Raw genomic sequence first — 23,361 nt, 5'->3', positions numbered from 1 at the left:
TTTCACCTCAAGGTGGGTAGTGTGCCTTATAAGTTACAGGATACCCTTTGGGGCCAGCCCTAGGAATTTTCTTGATTTTTAAAAATTATTATTATTAGAGAGTTTTGGTTTTGTTTTGTCCTGTTTTTTTGTTGTTTTGTTTTTTGGTGGTTTGGTTTTGTTTTCACCAGTTTTTCCCTCCTGTCCCTGGGAAGTTAGAATGTATTTGATACTATGAATGAGTGCTTTGAGAAACAAGAATTTTCAAGTTAGAAAAACAACTTTAAAATTAACAAGGTAAGTATTCTATCTGTAGTAAGTTTTGAACAGTTAGTTCAAGATGATAGGGGAGAGAATTGATTCCCTGAGGTCCAAGGCCAGTATAGAACTTGCAGCCTTAGAATGTAGGCTCTGGAACATTTGGTCATCAGTGACCAGACTTTATGTGTCACCTCCTTTCTGGCAGGCAAGACACAGAGTAGTGGGGGGACAATGCAAAGGCAGACATGCTCCTTGCCCATGTGGAGCCTATCGTTTGCACCATGGTTCTACTGTTACTAGCCATAGGCCATTACACATGTTTTTCTGCTTCTTTAACACTCATTTCCCCTATGTGTGAAGTGGAGGAATCACTACTCCCTACCTAGTAGGCTTGAACAGAAGTTTCAATGAGGTATACAAGACTAACACTAAACCCAATCCCTGGCCCATTCAAAAGCTCAGTCACTAATAGCTTTCAGACAGTGCACATTTAGAGTGAAGGTCTTAAGTGAAGACTCATGAAAGGATAGTTAATGACAGAAGTTATTGGGAATGGAAGAATAATCACTATTGTGGGGTTCAAAATGAGTTAGGAAAATTGTTTATCAGGCTAACACAGTCATTTGTAGAAGATGGGATGCTTGAGCTATAAAATGAGAGTGATCGGGCCTAAGTAATGTCTTTTTTAAAAGCTGATACAGTATTTCTGGAAGAGGTTCAGCTGTTTGGCCAGGCAGAACTTATGCAGGTGGGTGGGAGAATAGAGAAGCATTTATGAAGAAAGAAATCAGCAGGAAAGTTGTCATCCTCCCCAGTGCTTGTAAACATAGTGCCCAGAGCAATGATGACCTTACAGAAAAAGGGTGCTGTGTGTTTGGATGCCACCAGCTGTAAGTAACAGAAAGCCTGCCTAAGACCGGCTTAAACAGGGATAGAGCAAGAAACCCAGAGTGGGTATAGGTCCCAGGGTTGGTGGATTCAAACGTACGGTGATGTCAGGGACCCAGGCCCTTTCCCTTCTTGTGCTTCCCCATCCTTAGTATGACAGCTTAGCCCTCCTTGGGTCACAAGATGGTTGTAGCAATAACTGGTATCACTTGTAGGCACTACCATGTCACAGGAAGAAGGCCATCTTTCGAGGGAGGAACCCTTTCCAGAACTCCCTTGACAAATTGCTCCTCCTACCTTGTTGGCCTGTGTTGGGTCAAGTGTTCATTCCTGAGCCAGCTAGCAGCAAGGGGAAGGGAGTGTGCAATTAGCAGACAGTGACCAGGTTCTACCAGGGCCTGTCTTAGACTCTCATGTTCCCTGAGCATGTGGGAAGGGCATTGTCCACTACAATTTATGACTCGAGGAACCAGTTCAGTTACATTCTCACAGTTCTAAACCCGTTTCTTTTCCAGTCCATCAGAATTACATTGGAAATGATGCAGAGAAGAGCCCCTTCTTCTTGTCTGTGACACTTTCTGATCAGAATAATCAGCGTGTCCCTCAATACCGTGCAATTCTTTGGAGGAAAACAGTAAGTGTCACCCTCCTTCCATAGTGTAGTTAACAGCATTGTCCAGATGGCTCAAGTAGGCCTTTTTCTGTGGGTTCTTTCAGTCTGTATAATTCAGGATTATCCTATTCTGGGATGGGCCCACCAAGCTCTGAAGTTAGCAGCAGTTTCTCCCTTAGCTGTTAGCCACTAACCAGACATATCCATTTCTCTCAGTGCTGCCTCTGGGAATATAGAAGTACAATTTATGTAGTGTATCAGTTCATTAACCTTACCTATTTTTATAACATAGAGTAGTGAACTAGCTCACCTTCAACTAACAGCAGAAGACATGTTAGAAGAGCAGAGTGTCATTGTCTGGGTATAGCCCCTGAGGTGCCTCTGCCTTCATGAGACACTCAGCCAACTGTGGTGTCACCTGTACTTCTGGAATTTGTTTTAGGTTTAGCCTTTTCATCAATTTTTTGGGTTAGAAAGACAACTCTAGACTTAACTAGATAAATACTCATGACCTACAGTGGGCTCTGAATACCTCCTTGAGGGCGGTGAGCTGAAAGCAAACTCTTTCACCTCAGGACACTTCTTTTGTGATGTTCAGTATGGTTGCTTTTTCTCCTGTTTTCTGAGCTCTTTTTCTAGTAATTCTTATAGTTTATCCATTATTTTTTTCTCATTATTTTCTTGATTTTTTTCTTCTAGGAGAATTTTTACAGAAACAATATGGTACACTGGAAAGGACACATCTACATGCATGCATACATAATACATACCAATAAAAGCACACATCTGCATGCATGCATACATAATACATACCAATAAAATAGGAACTTCAAAAATCCCAGAAAGAATTTCTAGAAACCACTACACAGCACACTATGTTTAGGAACTTTTTGTAGGGGTTTCAAATAGTAATAGTAATAATAAAATCTAGCATTTATTGATGGTGTATGCCAGGTACTGTACTAAGTCCTCCAAATGTGTAAATCTCAATCCATGCTGTTGCAGTCAGGATGGTTAAACAACACAGCCAAGGCCACAAACAGGAGGGAACAAATCAGGCAGAAGCCAGGGCTGAGTGGTGGAGCTGTCACCACTGTACATAATTAAATCTGTATGTAAGTCTTTGACTCATACTGTCTCTTCTAATCAGGTGTTCACTCGAGTAAGTCAAGAATACGTCTGCTTGGTCTTCAATATACCTATCATCTAGAAAATGCCTGGCCCATAAGAATAACTCTAGAAATATGTGTTGAATTAATTAATGAATGTCCCCCACGTCTAGATTAACTCTGGACCATGTTGCTTCCATATATGTTTCAGAATTTTTTTTTCTTTCTTAAGGTTTAGGGTTAAAAAAATCTCTCTGGTGTGAAGCCTCACTGGTGAAATAATTTCTTGTAGAGAAGTGTTGGCACACCCCACTCCCTGTACTTCCATAACCTAGGCCAACAGCCTGCCATCAGCACAGCTATACTGGAAGCAAAGCCCATGCAGCAGGGGTAAGAGACCATGTTGGGGACTGCATGCTAGTTTCCTCAATGTATGCATCACAGAATCATCTCATTGTTCCTCTAGTGAGAGGTGACAATGGCTTTGTCCACAGCCTCTTACCTTCCGCACCAGGCAGGTGGTTTTCAGGCCTACATTTTACTTATTTTTTTATTTATTTTCATTTTATGTTTGCTAATGACAGCATTCCAGTCCTTCTGGTTTCACTATTCTCTTTGGGATGTTTCTGTCTCTTTGGGCAAAGAGTCAGTCTTTCTGACTTTTTTCCTTCTTCCTGTTCCCTTGCAGTTGATATTTGATTACCTTATGAGAGGGTTAGGAAGCCTTGTGGTGGCAGAAGAGGACCTTGGTTGCATTTTTTTTTCTGGTTTCTTTTGTGGAGTGACAAGTCTGTCCTCTGAACTACTGACCACTGAGATGTAACCGGACCTTCTGTTTCTTTTGGAACCAGAAGATTCCAAAGCATCTGCCCCTGAAGCCCATGGTCCCCACCATTTGCCTCTTGTGAAGTTCCTCTTTGACCTGATCCCAGGGCTCTGAACCTCTCAATAACTTTACAGCCTGTCCCCAGAGCACATCCCCTGTAAGCCACGGGACAGATGCCAGAAAGCAGGACTGTGGCCTTAGGTCAGAATCTGTGATCTTCCTGTTACTGCCATCACTGTGTTCTAGTGGTCCACACAGTTTTCAAATTTCTGTGGAAGGCATGCCTGAAGGGGGCTGTTACCCAAATGCTCTAGGTGCCTCCACAGCTACCTTGCTGTCCATCTTTAAGGCTGTCCTGGGAATGGGGGAGTCAAGGGCCCTGGGTATCTGAACCTTTAGCCTTCCTGGCCTCTTGCCTCTTCCTCCCACCTCTTCTGCCTTTCTGAATGGATGTTGTCAGCTTCTTGTCTTCTTCCTTCAGGAAGTAAAAATCACTCACTGGCTCACCTTAGATGATTGCCAGGTGCTGAGGGAGACAGGAAATGAGGGGGAATTTGCTTATTTTCATCTCTGAAGCTGCCGTCCATATTATTGCTCAGCACCCTGAAGGGACAAAAGTAGCAAGCGGTATGAAAGACCTGCTGCAGATGAGAGATGAGGACGCTTCCTGGCTGGGCCATGGAAATAGAGCTCTGAAGGAAGAAAGGGAACCAGCCACGTACAAAGTAGCAGAGGGGAAGCAGGGGGTGTCCTGGGTAGACAAACGACAAATACGAGACAGACAGGGTGTGCTATGGGGTTTCTCTTGGTCTTAAACCTCAGGATCATCGTAAAGGAAACTCAGGGCTGGTCATCAGGAGTGTTAGTCCCCTTCTACCGAGCAGTGCCCACACCTTCATCCGAAGCCTCTTATGTAGGCCTTAAATCTGTGTCAGCAGTAGAGTGCTTGCTCCCAGCCACAAAGAGAAATAAGAAGGGACTTGAACTGAAAAAAAATCAATTCAGAAAGGGTTGGTTATGGAGCCCTCCATGGCCTCAAACTTGCACTGGAGGCTATGGAAGATTCAAAGTATCAGACTGTACCCTCCCTCGCCCACCACCTTCTGTTAGGTCATAAAGCAGATAGAAAAATGGTGAAATGTACAACGCTACTTTAAACAATTTTTCATTTCTGTGCTGGGCTTCTTCTAAATACAGAAAAGACTTTAAAAAAATGATCCATACTGGCTGTAAAAATTCCATCCAGACAATACAGCATGTATTGACAAGGATCAAAATCCAACTGCTCAGAGGTGGCCTTTGCAGCAATCCCCTAGACATCTCAGTGTCCACACAGCCTTGCACACGCACATGTGCTTCTGTTATGTGAGCACTTGTATGTCTGCAGTGTACACACTTCCTGTGGCACTTGACCCTCCTACACATTTGATGGTTCCTCTATAAAACACAGGACCATTTTACCTGAATATTGACTCTGGAAAGCTGCAAAAGGAAGGAGATGGAGAGGAAGAGCTTTGCCAGTTTGTAGAGAAGAAAAACAAATCCACAATCCCCAAGTCCTGGGTTCCTGTCCACATAGATGGCTCATAAAGATGTCCCTGTCACCCAGGCAGAAGGCAGGGACTCTTCTGTTCCACACATTCTGCTTTAAGCTGCCTGGCTTCTCTTTAAAACTGCCTTTGGTGTGTTTGGTGAGAAGAGAGGGTAGAAAGGATAGAGCTGGGCAAGAATGGCAGATTCAAGGCTTTCTGTAGGCAGACCAGCATCCCACACAGATGTCCACAGTGTGAGGCAGGCCGGGCCAATAATAAGCAAGGCCATAGAAAGAACTCAGCTGTCAGTGGGTGGGACCTGGGAAGTTTGAAAGAATGTGTCACATTGTCCTATTCCTCTGTGTTTGGAAGACATTTCAAATCTCTGTACCGCAGAGTACAAAAAGCCCAGTTCCCTGGCTAGTAGAGAGCCCATAAGGTGGGCTCTGTGTGGTACAGCCTCTGTCTTTCTGTGAAAGACATCCTGCTGTCTTTCTGTGAAAGTGTCCCGAGTGTGGGTGTGAAAGTTTTCTTCTTTTTTAAAGTTTGTTTATTTGTTTGTTTTTGAGACAGGCTCTCACTATGTAACCCAGGCTAGCCTGGCACTCGAAGTCCTCCTGCCTCAGCCTCCCAAGTGCTAAGATTATAGGCCTGTACCGCCAAGCCCAACTCAAAAGGTTTCTTTATGTAAAGAGATCATGGGCTTGAAAAGGCTGAAGAACTCTGCTCCCAGGCCACCCTTCTGTTAAGGGCTTGGACAGAAGAGTTGTCAGAAGTGTCCCCAAAACATGAAAAGTCTCATTTACTTCTGCCCATGTCCTGCAAGAAATGTTCTGCCCCTTCTCCAGGTGTTTATGATGCTGAGTTTAGGATTAGTCCAAGTCAGGAAGAAAGTGTTAAGTGTGCACTGTGTGATAATCTCCTTTGCTCACCACATAAGTCCTGTGTGGATCACAAATCTGCACCAACTCTTTTTGGACAATTAAAGAGAGAGCAGCACTTGTCTGGTGTGGGTGGTGTGGACATGGGAGTGCATCATCAGGCAACTCCTCATGTGTTCCTTGTTCAGTCAACAAATATTTATTGAGAAATTTCTATGAGTTAGTCATAGTGGATACTCATTTAGAGAGGAGAAACTAGACTTTAAATAAGTCAGCACAGATAAATATCAAAGTATACATTATGAAACTCTCCCTGGAGGACTCAAGTAGTTTCTAGTATAAAAAGTCTTTGACTTGAAGACATTGTATTCGAGTCCCATTGAAGACATTATATTTGGGTCCCAGTGAACAAGTGAAGACTTTCTTTGTTTCATGATCTATGAAGCTTATCTGATTCTTGACTCAGAGACCAAACAAATCCTCTTCTCATCTTGTTTAGATGATGTATTAGGCAGATTTCCATTACTGTAACAAAATGCCTGAGATATCAACTTAAAAAGAGGAAATGTTTCTTTTGGCTCACAGTTTTAGAGGTTTCAGTCCACAGTTGGTTGGCCCATTGCTTTTGGGCCTGTGGTGAGGTGGCATTTCATGGCAGGTACATGTGGTAGAGGAAGCTGCTCACTTCGTGGCATCTGGGAATCAAGGAAGAGATCAGGATCCCACATTCCTCCTCAAGGGCGTGCCCCCGTGACCTAAGACCTTAGTTCCATCACCTTCTAATAGTGCCACAGGCTGGTGTTTATATATGGGCCTTTGGGGCCACTTACCCACACTACAACAGATGACTCAGCTGTGCCCAACAACACTGAGATGCTGAGGACCAGTAGGATGAAGAGTTCTGCTCAAACCCACGTGTGTGGGGGGAGGGGAAGATGCTGTCAGTCCTGAGGGAGATTTTTTTTTTTCAATATAAAATGTGTTTATTCCCGAACATGCACCTCAATGATGGATGACAAAGACCAGACATGTTTCATTCAATGGCCAGGCGAGGCCCCTTTAGAGATGGGAGTTTCTAGACTCATCACTGATTTGGTGCTTTGACTTTTCCAGGGTACACAGAAAATATGCCTTCCCTACAGTCCCACAAAAACTCTCTCTGTGAAGTCCATCTTAAGGTAAGTACTAACGAAGGAAGCCCACCACCCCAAGCTGGAGGCCTTTGTAGATACTGTTTCCTGGGACCCGTCTCAGTTAACGTTCTGTTGAGCCAGACACTAATAAGCATGTGGCACACATTCCCCCATGTGGTCTTCACAGCAGCCCAAAAGGCAGGACTGTCACTGTCACTGCCCCCATTTTATAGATGAGGAAGTAGAGGCTCAGAGAATGACAGCAGGGTTTCACAGCTAGTGTGAGGGAGCTGAGGCCCAAGCCCAGATCTGCAGATCCCGGGTGTCACTCCATACTGCATTCTTTGCCTGCTGCTTTTTCTCTCACATTCACTTGGATACATTGGTTTTAGAAAGAAAATCAAGAGATATTTTCCCTTTCATTTTTATACTTCAAAATAGAAACCCAGATGTCAGCAAAGGCTCTCAGAGAAGAATGTGCTTACACTTCGCCAAGCAGAAAGTTAAATGATTGCAACATCTGGCTGTTCCCCGCCCAGCTGCGGGGAACATGCCCCCACCTTCCCACCTCTCTCTCCCAGCTCTCCCATGCATGGAGGGCAGCTTCCCCTGGGAAATGCCACCACTCCAGAGGATCCTGGCCTTCAGTCACCAGCTCAGATGTTACATCATAATAGCAGCAGCTCCTTTGTCAGCTGCTGTGCTGAATGCTTTACAAGCACTCTCAGCAAACCTTTAAATTAGCTGCTCCAAGCGGACCTACGATTATCTGTTCTCTCTTATCAGGAATCAGAGCCTCAGATTGGTGAAGGCATTTGGTAAAGGTCTCTCAGCTGGTGAACTGCCCAGCTGGGATTTAAACTTACGACCCTTGGACTCAGGACTTGGGCAGTCCACCCACTAATGCCATCTTGTGTGAGGATAAACCTCAGCCCGTGCTCTGGCGATGTCCTCTCTGGTAGTCTGCAGCTGAGTGGTAGTAGATGTGTTTTCAGTGTCCCCAGGTACCACATCATAGCTGCAAGTCATAGTTGCCAGGATGTTTTTTGGAGTGACAGACTTGACTATCAGTTAAGGATTGCATCTGGTTGATTCAATGGCACCAAAATTAAGAAGTAAAAATATTATATATCCCATTTTCAAGCTTGATTTGGTCTCCAAATTGCAGACCTTATTTTCTGCTCTAAGCCTTCTGGTTTTCCTGTGGAACAGTCTGAAGCCTAAGTGGATGGTGCATCAAAGAGGTTCACAGTTTTTTTTTGAGTACGGTAAAAATAGGGGTGTAAATTTAACTCACGGTGAGAGTAATACTTCGACTTACACTGACTTAAGATTTCTGTGAGTCTTTTTGTTTCTAGCTCTTTTCTTCTTTAGGCATTTCACTTAACCATTCTTTTGTTCAGTTATATTTCCTTTGGTTATATGAGCAGGGCCCTCACTTTTCAGTACACCATTCATAGCCAGAGCAAGTTACAGTTAGATTTTAAAGATAGGGAAGACTAAAACCTCTCCAGCTGCTCCCTCAGAAGAAAATGGTTTATCTTCTTTTGTTATAAACATGAACTTGAAAACTGCTTTTTCTTTGTGATGATAGTCTCACACTATGCAGCCCAGGCTGGCCTGGAACTCATGATCTTCCTGCCTCAGCATCCCAAGTGCTACATTGAACTCGGAAACTTAAAAAGAAATTAAAATATATATTCTAGGAAGTCAGATAAGTCCTGGCTCTGCTACTAACCAGCTTTGCAAGCCTATTATTTAACTTCCGAGCCTTGATTTCTTCACCTTTAAAATAGTACTTGCCTCCTAATAAAAGGAATAAATGAGATAACCTATGCAAAGCATTTAGTAGGCTGCAGTGCCTAGCAGAGAGCATGTGCTCTGCCTATTACTTCTTATTATTTTTGCCTTTCTTTGGTGAATATTGGAATCCTAGGTAAAAGGGGCCCTGCAAGCATCCATGTTCATGTTTCCTATGCTACCTCTAGAGGAACATATCTTCAATGAAATTAGCCCAGCTTGCCCAAAGGAAAACATTTTAACAAATCCTTTTAAGGACGTTTTTCTGTATGCCAAAGGAAGAGAGAAATGTCAGTTAATCTTAATTGCATTTCATCACTGTTCTAGTAAATAAAAATACAGATCTGGGAGATTGGTCAAGGTGGCCTGAACAGATGTCCTGATTCTTCCTCCTCCTTTCTACATGAGAGTCACTAAAGGACAGTTACATAAGGGAAGTGCAGTGCAGTGTTTGGTGACTTTCATATATTCATTTACCAATCATTCATTTATGGATTTGTAGCTTCTGTGTGCTAGGCCCTCCAGAGACTCTTAGATTTTATTTAGCATCTCTGAAGAACAGAGATTTGCCTTACATTGTCTAAGTTTCTACCAACCTGTAACTCATCCTGTCTATTCCATTTCAGTGCCATGAATCTGGACAAGTTTGAGAAAGGCCCTAGGGAAATTTTCCATCCTGAGATACAGAAGGTAACCGAAAATTTGTATTTCGTAATTGTATTACATCAGTCACTGTGTTAACATGGAACTGGTAGGTCTTCAGTGATCCTTAGGCCAGGACACAGAGCCAAGTCACCTGTGCAGCTTTTAAAACAGCCTCTTGAGAGGAGTGGCTAATCTGACATTTAACCTGCTGGGTCGAAGGTCAAGCCTGGAAATCTATTTTTCAAAAGTCCTTGAGTGGTGCTGATGTATAGCAATCACAGAGACCCACTGAGCTGCGTGGTCCTGGATCAGTGAACCACTAGGGTGTGTGTTCAGAAAGATCTTACTGGCTTAAAACCCAATCTTTTCCTAGAAACATGTAGAATGTGAAAAAGATCTTTAAAAGCTCATTTAAATTTTTTTGGTCATTGAGCCCTTTCTTACTCATATAAAGCACTGTGCTAGGTACTATATAGGATTAAGAGTGTCTCGAAAGCCTGGCTTCTTAGGACTTAATATGAAGGAGAGAATAGTCTGCCTAGGGAGAAGAAAGGCTTAGGGTCAATCTGGTTGAAGTTCATGAGAAAAATGTCAACCACACTTTTGCGTTGCAGCTGTAATCAGTGAAGCTTTGAAGGCTTCCCCTGGAAACTTAGACCACAGCCCTCACTACCGTGTGCCAGTCATACAACACAGCTTAGATTCAAGGAGGTGGGCCTAGGTGACAAGGGAAGCTGCTGGAGAGGCAGCTTGGAATTCCATCCAGTAAGCAGTAGGGAGCCAGTGGGGTCTTTGAGCTGAGGAACATTTTGCTTAAATTTACTTCTTAAGGAAATAGATAGGATGCAGTGGATTGATGAGAGTGCATGATCTTTGCTTACATACCCTTAAGGTAGAGTTAGCTTTGAAAAAAGTTTGCTGGTTCTCAACTCAGCTTAATCTAAATATATAGAGTTAAGAAGTCCCATATCTTTTGTTTGAGATTTAACTTTTTAAGATACTATTTGTGCCCTGAGCCAACCCTCAGAAGAAACTCAGGCAAAAATGGATGTGTTAGGTTAACCTAGGCAATTTTAGGCCATTCTATGTTAAAAGTGACTCTAGGGTCAGGGGAATGGCTCAAGTGGTAGAATGCCTGCTTTGCAAGTGTAAAGCCCTGAATTCAAACCTTAGTACTGCCAAAAATATGAATAAATGAATAAGGAAAAAAATCATTCATTCATTAAAAAAATATAAAAACAAACAAAGTGACTATGGTAATTTCAAAACAAATTACAATTTATAATTCTGTAAGTCAGCACCAGTATGCCTTTGTCACTTCATTATACAGAGTCCTAATCCTTTCCTTCTTGGGAGCCCAGAAGTGACCCCACTCTCCAGATAAAGACCCCAAAGCCCGGGAGCCCACCTGAGCTTCTCTCAGTCCTCTTGCTGAGCTCATCTGTGCTCAGCCAGCCCTGGCCGCTTTCTCTCTTTCCAAAAATAAGAGAACAAACAAAAGATTCAGCAACACTCTGCCTGCTTATGTCATCACTCTGTGCTTATTTGTTACCAAACAAAAGATACTTTCATACTTTCTCTGCAATTGTGTTTTGACTTTTTTCCCCTTAACAAGGAACCTCATGAGCCTTCCCCTCATCCTCTGTGCTGAGTGGGCTGATGTGAGGTTCACTTTCTGCAATCAGATTATCACAGCTGCCACCAGATTTCTACAGACTTCCCTTAGGAGCCCTTGACAACAGGCTATGGTGCAGGGAAAGGGTCCTTAACAATCACGGGACCCACAGAGTGAACATAAACTAAACCAACAGCATTTCAAAGAGGGAAGGTAGCAGGTCTCCTTAAAATGCTGTTCCTCTGTTTCCGGCTGCTAAACTGTAGTGACATTTTCCTCAACCAAAATCTTTTCTAGAAGCAATGTGTGATTCAGCTAGCTGGAAGTAGAGAGAGAAACCTGGATGGCTATGTGTTCCTGCCTCTAGCCATCAATGTTCGATAGTTGTGGTATGACTTTCCTAAATGATCAGGGATTGGATAAAAGTCTGTAGAACTAAACATGAATGTTTAAAGCATTTAGGTTTTTTTAAAAGGTGTATATAAAATCACTGTCTCCCAGCCTCATATACATTTTTAAAAATCAGTATCAGCCCCAAGCTGATGATAAGAATTATACCCCATCAAAAACAATGCCACTGGACTGTATTAAAAACACCATGACTAGCCAGAATTATACCTGCCAGTGTCAACTTACAAACTGGGAAACAGCCAAGAGACCTAACTGACAAATTCAGCAACAAGAGTATTTTAAAAACCTGAATCATGTCAACTGGGACCTTGGTAAACCAAGGAGTCCTTATGGCAGGAGTCCCTGTTTCTGAACACTTGTAATTCAAAATTAGGAAGCTGCAAGATAAATATATTCTGACACCCTGTGACATCCCTTGTACTCCCAGGGCCTAGTGTTGAAACCCTGGCCCCAAGTTCTGCCAGGACTCCTACCGCACGGCTGATTCCTACAGCCTGGCCACTGAAGACGGCTCCTTCCCCAGAGCAGGGGTTGATGGCAAAACATCCCAGTTCTCATGGCGGCTGGGCAGCTGACAGGAGTGAATTTCTCCTTGTCTTATTTGCCACAGCTGGTGTGGAAGAAGCCCTGTGGGTGTCAGAAAGGTCAGGCCCAGATCCAGCACTTACCCTTCAGGCCATGTGGCCGTAACCCAGGCCCTGCCTAGCTTCTGATCCCTCGCCTGTGATTCTGGAACAATTAAACTGTATCACAGGTGCTTGAGAAGATGTAAAGAAACTAAAGAAAGAGAGAACTTTGCAATGAAATGTATAATGACAAGCAAGTATGAAGTCTCAATGTGGAAAATGTGTAACAGGGTTTTCCCCCCCAGAATTCAGAAGTGATAAAGATGGCTGAATGCAAAAGGCCTCCTTTTAAATTCTTTTACAATTGCCAGGTCTCCAGTTGACAAAGCTCCTCTCCAGAGAGAGCCTTGGGCAAGAAGGGTGAGGGTCCCATAAAGCCTCTTCCACCACCATTGAGACCTTTGTCCCTGCTGTTCCTCTATGGCTCACCCTTCTCTACCTCCACTCAACCACTGATCCCTGTCAGAACCTCTGGCTTTGGTATCTACTTACCAACCAGATTGAACTCTTTTAGAAGTCATGAAAAAATGGCTGTATGTTCCACGTAATTAGTTGAACACATTTATGTGTGGAGTGACAGAATGAGAAGTAATTGCAGATTGATCTTACATACCAGGCATTCCACACACACTTATTCTTTCACTTCTCCACAATGACCTGCACAAGGTTAAGTCAGTAATTATTCCTAGACCACAGGTAAGAAAACAGACTAAAAGGGGTCAAATGACTTGTAATCAAACACCATTAAGTATATGGACAGAGTGAAGATTCAGAGCCAGAATTCTTTAGGATTCCATCCTGGTCTTAGAAGCTGATCTTTTGAGGGCAGGTGAGTAGGAAGAAAACTAAAAACTTTTGGCTCCTGCCTTTGGTCATTTGGTTTTTTGTTTGTTTTCTTGTTTTTCCCCAAAGAAAGGTCCTATAACCAACTTTCATTATTTTCACAATGTCTAACACAAACTCACAAATGTGAGTAAACTGAGGCTTGTCTTTCACAGAAAGCCAAAATAGAAAAATCACCATCACATCCAGATATAACTTTTATGACTTCACTTGACAGGACTTGCTGGTGCTGGAAGAACAAGAGGTAAGTAGTTTCTGGACCATTTGTGCCCCCATTTCAAACTCCTTTCCTGTGACTGTTCTTCTCCTTTGACCATGAATGCAGGCTGTCTTTCAATCCCACCTCAACTTGGATGTGTGTGGTGTGAGCTTGTTCCCATGGAAAGACTTTACTGAGGGGCCTTCACCTTCCTGTGCAGTTAGTTATAAAGATACAAAAACAACCACACTGTTTAAATCTGCTTGAGACACTCAAATGTCAGTGGTCAGGGTGAGCAATGAGGTTTCAATTCCCACTAAATTAAAGTGGGATGTTTGTGCATTTGTCACACATGCTTACTATACATGATGCTAAAATTACTTGCATGCTTCCATTCCTTATTGCTCCCCCATTTAAAATACATATATTAGAACTTAAAAGCACATATCTAACAGAGGGAAATATCCAAAATATTATCAGTAGACAAGTATGTAAATGGTGATTTGTGCATATTATGCCCCTCAGTAAATGACAGTGTCATCTGTCCAGTTGCTCAGGCCAAGCTTGGTAAGATCCTTAATGCCTCTGTTTTTCTAATACCCCAAATCTAATCCATTAGTACATCCTGTTGATTCTTTATAAAATATCCCAAATCCAAACACTTCTCAGTGCTTCCCCTCAACCACACCAATGTGCACTGACACAACCCCATCATCTCTGGCCTACACTATGTAGGACAGATGTTTCTCAATTTTATTTGCTTATTAAGGGGACATTTGCTTGAAGCAGCAAGAGTCCTGTGTTGTGATGACTCGGGGAGATGTGAGCAACTGTCGGTGTCCCTCAGAGCTTTTCTAAGAGCTGAGTAGCCCACGCATTCCCGTTTAATCTTACAGCTTCTCAGCTGAACTCAATTGGGAGCATGTATCTCAATTCTAGCCTGTTCTAGTGGTAAGCTATCGGCTGCAAAGTTGGGCAGGAGAAAAGTTAGTAAGCAACACTAGCAATGTTCACGAAACTTAGCTATTTGGTGAAATGACATTAGTGTCTTGAAACACATGTTCTGTTTGGCCACTGCACAGAGAGGCACCCATCAAGGAACATGTCATCCCAAGCTGTAGTGCACACAGAAAAGGCGGGAGAGCCATAGGAGCAAGTGGAATCCTAGAAATACAGAGAATTGTCTAAACAAGAGCAACAAGGAACCACAGGTGTCAAGTTTTGAAAAAGGCCATGCTTTCTCAGATCCAAAAGATTCTTCTAGAATTTCTGGGACTTTAGTTTCCCCTCATACTTCTCTTTCTGGGACTTTGGCATGTTGTTAATTCCAAAGGACTTGACTACACATTGGTTTATAGTCATGTTGAGTTTTTTCTCAGCAAATTTAGAACTTAACAGTTTTAAAGTTCCGTACATATAGGAATGATAACTGTGACCTTGTCTCTGTGTCTGAGCAGGACTTAACGTCTAGAATAAATCATTGCCTATGGTTTCCCTCCAGCAGTCACCTCCCTCAAGGGACCTGCTCTGATCCTGGAACCTTGGGCACTCCCCTGTGTCCCTCAAGATCTAGCACTGCAAGTGGCAGCCAGCCTCATGATGGCTAATGGTGCTCGGTTGAGAGCAGCTCCTAACGGATCGAATTTGAGCTCAGAGTGTAGCTCAGAGGTAGTGTGTGCTGAGCATGTGCAAGGTCCTCGGTTCAGTCCCCAGCACCAGAAAACAGCGCTACCAACTCAGGATGATATATTAAGGTCAGGTAGCCCAGATCAAACTATCTCCCCCAGTGATCCCTTGATTTCTGGAACTAAACAAAAGCTCTGTGTTAGTCATGGACATCATTTAAGAAGTCCTAGAAGCCAAAGTACCTTAATGAGGCCCTGTAAGTAGGTTTAGGAATTGTAGTCTTTCTGAAATGTCTACCTGAAGCAGGAGGTTCCATATAATTTGGCATTTAACCTGGGGCCATTTTGACGTAATTCCTAATAACACCAGGACAACAGACAAAAGAGATTCAGAACTATCTCATGACCCTGGACACATGCTTTCCCTGCCTTTAAGTGACTGTAAGGATCCTGTGCCTTTGGATGCACAGGTACCTGAAAGATCCCCATCTTGCCCCCTCCATGCCCTATAGACTTTGCAGTTCTTCAGTCTGACTCTGATAATATGGGACAACTTAACAGATCCTTGCAACCCCAGTCCTTCTGGGATCTCCACCTGAAGTAGGAAAGGTTCTCAATAAGGGTTCTGGGGGCATGACAACAGTCTCAGAGCAGCCCTATAAACCTTTTAAAAGTGTTTGCCAGTGATCAGTGGCAGTAGGCCCCATCTTTGCTTGCAGCACTCAGCTTTGCTCATTGCAGAACTGCCCTAAGAACTCTAATGCTGCGATGGTAAGAGCTTGACCAAAAGTCAAGAGGCCGGAGTTCTAGCTCCAGCCTTCTGTTCACTTAGGACCAACCTTGGGAAAGTCTCTCCTTCCCTCGGCTTCTCTGGACTGTCCAAATGAAAGTGTGGACTTCATGGTCTGTAGTCCCTGCCTAATGGGCTGTTAGTTAAGGGCCCGTAGCTCTGATCAGGGACCTCGTCCTTTTGCCCTTGGCCTGCTGGCTGTCAGCTCAGCTGACCTGACCATGGGCTTCCTGACAGCCTCTAATCTACTGGTTCTCAGAGTGGGCTCCCTGGATCATCAGCAGCAGCAGATCCTGGGAACCTGTTAAATGCAAACTTCCTGATCCTATCCCAGACCTGCTGAATTGGAAACTCTGAGGCGGACCTTGCAATCTTGATTCAAACAGCCCTCTTGGGGATCCTGATGTCTAGGTAACTCAGACAGCCACCAGTTCAGTCCCTGTGTGGCTATTCCAGGAGGACAGATGTTAGACCCCACGTTGCCATAGGTTGTTCTTAAAGGACCCAAGAATGAAAGAGGTGCCAGCATCTTGGAGACACGTAATTACTATCATCTCTTCCAAGATGGAGAAATAAAAGGAACAAACTATAGAAAACCAAAGTGAATAAAGTCCCTGACAAAAGTCTAAGAAATTGATCCAAAACTGGTTTGTGAAGGGGAAGTTCTCTCCCAGCGACAGCTGGTGAAACCAAGAGGTTTCTGACCAGTTTCTTATCTGCTTTCATTTATTATGCACACGTCACTTTGTCATAAATGTTTACTCATCTTCTCCAGTGTTCCCATGGGCAGACCTGTGGATTCAATAGAATGTAAGACATATGTAATTCCTCCTGCAGAGACTTAAGGTTTTTTGTTTTATTTTCAGTACTGAGGCTTGAACTCAGGGCCTTCACCTTGAGCCACTCCACCAGCCCTATTTTTGTGAAGTGTTTTTCAAAATAGGGTCTCGAGAACTATTTTCCCGTGCTGGCTTTGAACTGCGATCCTCCTGATCTCTGCCTCCTGAGTAGCAAGGATTACAGGCATGAGCCACCAGCACCTAGCTGAGACTTAAGTTTTAATGGTAGAAACAGACAAATATGCAAGTTTAAGAGAAAAAGGGCAGAGTGTGAGTAGTGGTCTGAGGAGAACAGACAAGTGCTCTGGTAGAGGAGGACAGTAGGGTGGATGGCTGACTAATACCTAGAGATTATGAGTGGCCTCTGGAAATTGCCATCTGAGCTGAGACCTGCCTGCTCGGAAATAGCAGCCACCCCAGGAGCTGGGGAAGGTTCAGGTGTGGGAATCAGCTGGGGGTGTCTTCCTTCTCCCTACCTCTGTGTGGAACAGTACTGTTACTGATGGTGCTCATTTGTCTCACAGGTGTGTTGGGACAGAAAAATGTTTAAAAGCACAGCCTCAGACTCTGGGGTTTTCAAATGCTTGATTCTTTCTCCCAGATCCAGTTGTCCTGAATCCTAGCATTCTACTTTGACCTCCCACCTCTGACCCATTGGATAATGCTCTAAACATTCCTTTCCTTGTCTACCCCCTTGAATTCCACCAAGAATTCCTCCACCGAGCAGTGGGTCAGACAAACTTGCAAGGTTGATTTTCTTCCAACAATGAACTTCTTTTTATCATGAGGTACTTCAGGCATTCAAAAAAAGTGTAGAAAATAATATAACAAAAATCTACAAACTCTTTACCAACCTAAGGGGAAAATAAAAATACAACTGAGACCCTGTCTCCCTCTCCTTATTCCTGACCCCATTCCTCTGTCTTTTTCACATCCCTGTAGAAGTTGCTATCATATGCTTGGTGTTTGTCATTTCCACAGGATCAGATTTTATTAATCTGGTGTTCAAAGTCAAGGATGATAAACTGCATGTTTGGATTAACTACTGCTTGCTTTATTTTTTATTTTGCACATCTGTTAGGTGACTTGCTCAGATTAAATGTCTTCAGAAATTGGGGAAAATGAGCTTTTAGTATAAATTGCCCACAATTTCCATTTCTGTCTCTAAGAGTTCACAAGACATCAGACTGAGAGTGTTATGTTTGGCTTTGAATTACATTCAGCTCTCCTTACTGGCTGAGATTTGCTGGCATCAGATTTGCTGACGGGTGGTTTAGAAGAAGGTACCAGCCCTGTGGGTTCCTGTGGCTGCTTATCTGGGGTACTACACTGCCCCAGAATGAACCTGGCATCCCACAGGTGCCATTAGTAATGAAATTACAAACTAATAAACTTACATAAAAACATATCACCTCATCTATATATAAACCATAAAGTAAAGGAATGATTATTGACAAATTGGTTAAAATTGGGTCAAAGGAATCCCCCAAGAATTCATTCTAGTGATTGCGGTGACCCTCCATTGCAAATTGTATATCCCTTAACTATTTATACTTTGATGGTAAGATTAACGTTCATGCCTTCTGTTGTCTTTTGTAAGGGCTCTGTGAACTTCAAGTTTGGGGTTCTTTTTGCCAAAGATGGGCAGCTCACCGATGATGAGATGTTCAGTAATGGTGAGTGGCCTCTTACTCCTTTCTGTGATGGAAACCCTTGCTTGCTTTGCTGCATCTCTGCTGCTCAAAACTAAACAGGTCTGTTGAGTTGGAATCTTAATACAAGGAGACCATGTTACAAAATTTCAGGATTGATTTTGTAGGATAGTTGCCTAGCTTTGTTAATTTGGCAAATATTTACTGATCACCTAATTCTTACCAGTCCCTACTCTGGGTACTAGAGATATAGTCGAAGTGGACAAACACACAGATTTAGAGAATCTGGCTCTATAGAGTCTAAGGCAGTGGAAGGTTATTCTGTGAGTTTTATTGTTGGGAGAATTATTAGGTGGTATCCTCTTACTGGTATTTTGCATTTTTCATGTTAAAGACCTGTTTATTGAGCTAGTGGAGTGGCTCAGGTGGTGGAGTACCTGCCTAGCAAGGGTGAGGCCCTAAATTCAAGCCCCAGTACCCAGCACTATCAAAAACATTTAAAAGGACCTGCTTATTATTAAGTGAAACAGTATTAGCATTTTCATTCTGTAGATACCAAATTTGTGTAATCTCAGTCTGCAGTGGTGAGGTTGGTTTGTGTGGTTCTATATTTGCCTTTCCTTACAGTCCTGGGAACTGTGAGACTCCTCGTGGCCCAAGTAGAACAAAATGTGGCTTCATGCTGCTTCCCTGCTGTACACATCCACAGTGCCCAGTTAATTCCCAAGTGAGCTCAGTGCCTAGCTAGAAAATGAGGACGTGATACCCATCCTTTCCTTATGCTTTATCTCTTCCTGCAGAAATTGGAAGTGAAGCTTTTCAAAAATTTTTAAATCTCCTGGGTAACACCATCACTCTAAAGGGCTGGACAGGCTACCGAGGCGGTCTGGACACCAAAAGTAAGCTTACCGCTTGATTTATTCTCTTGTAATTGGTAGAGTTTTGTTAGCCTGATCTGTTTGAACTCACACCTAAGATGGTCAGAGATGATTGGAGAGAAGATGAGCTTCATACCCAGTCTGACATGGGTCACGGGATGATTCATTGCTTCCATTGAGCTTTGCAAGACTAAATCAGCCCTCAGAGCCCCTCGGAGCCCCTGGCTGGCCCATAAATACAGTCACGAACCACCTAAAGGCATTCCCATCAATGATTGACCACGACTTCCACAGCCATCCATGAGGGTATATTACCTAGTGATACCGTTACCATCAGTTTGTGTAAGTACATTCTGTGAGGTAGGCACAATGTCGAAGTCACCTAACAACTCACTTCTCAACAATTGTCTCCATCCTTCAGTGATGCCCAGCTGTACATACTACTGACCGTCATCCTTGTGCCAGGACTGGGCTGGGCTGTGGAGATCAACGTGGTCCCTGCCTTTCTAGGGGCCTACAGTCCACCTGAAAACACAGACATTAAACAGATGGTTGTGAAGTAGTTCAGCACTAAGCACTTACAGGGATCTAGAGGCACCAAGTGCTCTCAGGGCTATTTGTCAATCTGGGGATTGGGTAAGGCTTTCTGAGGAGTGATGTTCCAGACAGAGGGAGGGAATGATGAGTAGGAACGGCTGGAGTGTCTTGAGAGAATTCCAAGCAGAGAGAACATCTGCGAAGTCCCCCCATCAGAAAAGAACATGGTATGTTCTAGAAACTGGAATATCTGTATGGCTGGAGAGAGCAGAGGGACAAAGAAGAATGAAGTACAGACTGGACTGCAGGGAATTTGAGGTCCCCTTGGATGTCATGAAGTAGGGGAGCAGTGAGATCAGGTTGCATCTTTGGACAGAACCTGCATGGAGAATGGTCTGGAGGGAGCAGAAGGAGGAGCCCGTGGAGAAGTATTGCCACTGGCCAAAAAAGAGGTGGTGACTGCTGTGGCCAGTGGGGTAGCAGACTGACAGGGAAGCGAGTGCACAGACTTTCCAAGACAGGGGAAAGAATGCAGATCACAGATTGTAGGAAGAGGGGGGAGAAGAATCACCATGGCCCCTGGGTTTCTGGCCTAGGTGGCTGGTGAGAGGCACCAGCTGTGAGGCTGTGATGCCCAAGAGGAAGCATGTGAGGGAGATGGATGAGACACAGGTGAGATTGGCGTCCCTTAGGCTGGTCTCCACGGAGCATTTCTAGCGGCACCCTGTGCTTCCACTTTCGTCCTCTTGCTTGCTCTACCTTGAGGAAAGGCAAGCAGGTGGTGTGAGGCTCTTCTGGCCTAAATGTGACAGGCTCCAAGTCCACGTACCCTTACCCTCTGGGAGCCCATCCCCCCACCAGCCCATGCTGGCATCATTTCTTAGGTTCCGAGTGCAGAGCCAATGTGAGGGTTACACCAGAAGTACCACAAGTGCCAGGGGCAGGGATGGAGGGGTTCCCCCAGATTCCCTTGGACAAGCTCCCTGTCCTCCTGGTGAGTTCCCAAGGGTCTGCGAGCTCATCATCCCATGGGCAACCCTCAGCCTCGCCTTTACGGTCCTGACTCCAACCCCTTGAGCCCCTCTATAGCCCCACCTTCTAAGCATTTTGCTTAATAGAGTCTTCCATGTGTCCCTGGGAGTCACATTCTACTTCTGTCCCCACTTTCAAATGAAGAAACTGAGGCTCAGAGAAATGTGAGGTGACTTGTCAAGAGTAACATAGCTTAAAAAATTAAATAAAAGAAAAAACAGTAAAGCCAACCTTGAAACTGGGGATGTGGCTCAAGCAGTAGAGTGCCTGCCTAGCAAACGTGAGGCCTTGAATTCCAACCCCAGTACTGCAAAAATGAACAACAACAAAAAAACAAACTCTTGAAGTCTAGGGAGAAAGTAACACAGCTAATGAGAACTTGAGTCCAAGACTACCCAACTCCATGCTTTTAATCACTGCACAGTTGTGCCAGAAATGTCACTTCCTTTTGTTTTATGGACAACATAATTATATCATCCTGTGTGAACGTCATCCTGCACACCCATGGGAACTAGAATTTGAGGATTGTAATATACTATGCCTTTTAGCCCACACTTCCCCGACCTCCTCTATTCCTAGCTAGGAATGCATCAGAAAGCAAGTGAGGAGGAACAGAGGGGTATGGAGAAGGACGGAGGGAGGGAAGTAGAGCGGAAAGAGAGAAGAGAAAGATACGGGTCAGGTCCTCACATCAAGTGTTCAGTTGATGCCTAGATGATGTGTTGCTCATGACGATCTGCCCACTCAGGTGGATAGCCCAAAATGACCTTTGAAAATGTTCTATGTACTGTATTCCCTCATTTGCAAGTAAAAACTGTTTCCAGGGCTGGGAGCGTGGCTCAAGTGGTATGAGTGTTTGCCTAGCGAGTGCAAGGCCCTGACTTCCAACCCCAGTACCACAAAAAACAAAAAAACTGTAGCCATATGGCATCAAAACTGTGTCCACTAAATGCATACTTGTGTTTTACAGATGACACCACAGGGATAAATTCAGTTTATACTGTATACCAAGGGCATGAGATCATGTTTCATGTTTCCACCATGTTGCCATATTCCAAAGAGAACAAACAGCAGGTACGTGTGAACGCAATCTCTTTGAGAGCACAAACCATCAGACAGTGACCTGCATGTAGACAGAACACCGTGACAATTTCATAAAATTAGAGACCATGCATGTTACTCATGAACTGAACTTCAGCTGAGGGAGCTTTTTACAGAGTGTGTATGTGAAATTTCAACAAGCTTTGCTGATCAGTATTTTTACTGATGCTGTCACCTTAAAGAAATAAAGGATCAGTGGTAATAGTGGGCATGCATGTGTTTGTGAACACATGTATATATTTGTATGTGTGCATATATTTTATAAATGTATTAGTCCATGTGTGTTGCTATAACAAAATACCTAGGCTGGGTACTTTGTAAAGAAATGAGGTTTATTTAGCACATGGTTGTGTGGGTTCATGAGCAAGGCCCTGGCATCTGCTCAGTTCTAGTAAGGGCCTCAGCAAGTGGCTGGCACACATGTGGAAGAAATCACATGACAGCACAGGAGCAGGAGAGATTCAGGGGAGGTAACGGGCTGGCTTATAACATCCTGCTTTGGAAGACCCCAGAGAACAAGAATGAACCCCCATGAGAAAAGCATTCATCCTTCTTAAAGACCTCATCACCTCCTTCTAGACCCCACCTCCCTCTTGAAGGTCCCACCATCTCTTAACAACCTCACACTGGGGCCAAGCTTCCAGCACACGAACCTCTGGGGCACATGCTCAACCCTTAACAAGACTCCTGAGAGACCATTTTGTATGTTCAAGCTCCTTCTCTGTGACTTCTCTTTGTGTGACTTTGGTCTCTGCGGATGAAATCAGTGGGTCCTGTGTAGTGGTTTACAAGTGCCATATTTCAGCTTAGTGTGAGAAGTTAACGCTGAGTATCAGTGTGAGCCAGGCCATGCTGGGACAATGTCCCCAACATACTCATCACCTACTCCAGAGGCTGGCCACTTTGAGGAGAAAATTTTCCATTCTGTTGGAGTTTCAACAACAAAAACACATGCTTCTGGGTTTTGAGGAATTTGGGGGTTCCATTTAGCTTCTTTGAGACTCTTACCATCTTTTTGGGTATTAAAGGCATCATATGAATGTCCCTAACAGGAGTGGACAGTGTTCAGCAAAGACTTGTGGGAGTTTGAATGTAGAGCATGTGGGTGGTAAGGTAAGAAGGCTTTTTTCCTGAGCACTTGCAACCCAGACTCCAGTAAGAAGGAAAAGCACGATGCAGGTCGGGGGCCAGGGTGTGGTGCTTCGGAGCTGGAAGCTGGAGGTGCTTTGGTAGCCATGAAAATTGCTAGTGCTGTTTGATGGTTTGGAGCCTGGAATAAGGAGCTGGTGGATTGTCTCATAGGCCATGGAGACCCCTGAAGGCCTTAAACTTGTCCTTGTTTGAGAAGGAGAGCTCGAATAAAGGACGGGTTGAAGCAGAAAGTATGTGAGCCAGGAAGATTGCGTGAGGCTGAGACTTACTGTCTGCAGGGCATCTTCTCTGTGTGGTTGAGAGGACTGGTGTTAATTGCTGCTGGACTTCTCCCCCAGTAACTGAAGCACTTAGGATCTTGGACTCCTGTGGAGAAGAAAGAACAAGCTGAAGA

General features: G+C 44.0%; 1 protein-coding gene and 1 long non-coding RNA gene across 9 annotated transcripts in view; one reads left to right on the top strand and one right to left on the bottom strand.

The window, feature by feature from the left end:
• The window catches only part of Garnl3 (GTPase activating Rap/RanGAP domain like 3), a 163,124-nt gene that overhangs the window by 80,340 nt on the left and 59,423 nt on the right, over nt 1-23,361 (top strand). For 7 of the 8 annotated variants that reach the window (XM_074053160.1, XM_074053162.1, XM_074053158.1 and 4 more), the window contains 7 exons: nt 1,644-1,762; nt 7,203-7,267; nt 9,649-9,712; nt 13,380-13,406; nt 18,216-18,291; nt 19,068-19,166; nt 21,685-21,788. In XM_074053160.1, coding sequence (XP_073909261.1) covers nt 1,644-1,762; nt 7,203-7,267; nt 9,649-9,712; nt 13,380-13,406; nt 18,216-18,291; nt 19,068-19,166; nt 21,685-21,788 — 554 coding nt within the window. Of the gene's footprint in view, nt 1-1,643; nt 1,763-2,600; nt 3,241-7,202; nt 7,268-9,648; nt 9,713-13,379; nt 13,407-18,215; nt 18,292-19,067; nt 19,167-21,684; nt 21,789-23,361 lie in introns of those variants that run through there. The other variant, XM_074053163.1, reaches the window with a different exon arrangement.
• Nucleotides 1-23,361, bottom strand: part of LOC141415821 (uncharacterized) — a 54,023-nt gene that overhangs the window by 2,449 nt on the left and 28,213 nt on the right. The window contains exon 2 of the long non-coding RNA XR_012440779.1: nt 23,237-23,333. This is a non-coding gene — a long non-coding RNA (uncharacterized lncRNA). The remainder of the gene's footprint in view (nt 1-23,236; nt 23,334-23,361) is intronic.

This window comes from Castor canadensis, chromosome 13 (assembly GCF_047511655.1).
Source record: "Castor canadensis chromosome 13, mCasCan1.hap1v2, whole genome shotgun sequence".
NCBI classification, from domain to species: Eukaryota; Metazoa; Chordata; class Mammalia; order Rodentia; family Castoridae; genus Castor; species Castor canadensis.
The sequence above is the reverse complement of the archived record's forward strand: the minus strand, read 5'-3'. Positions and strand labels throughout refer to the sequence as shown.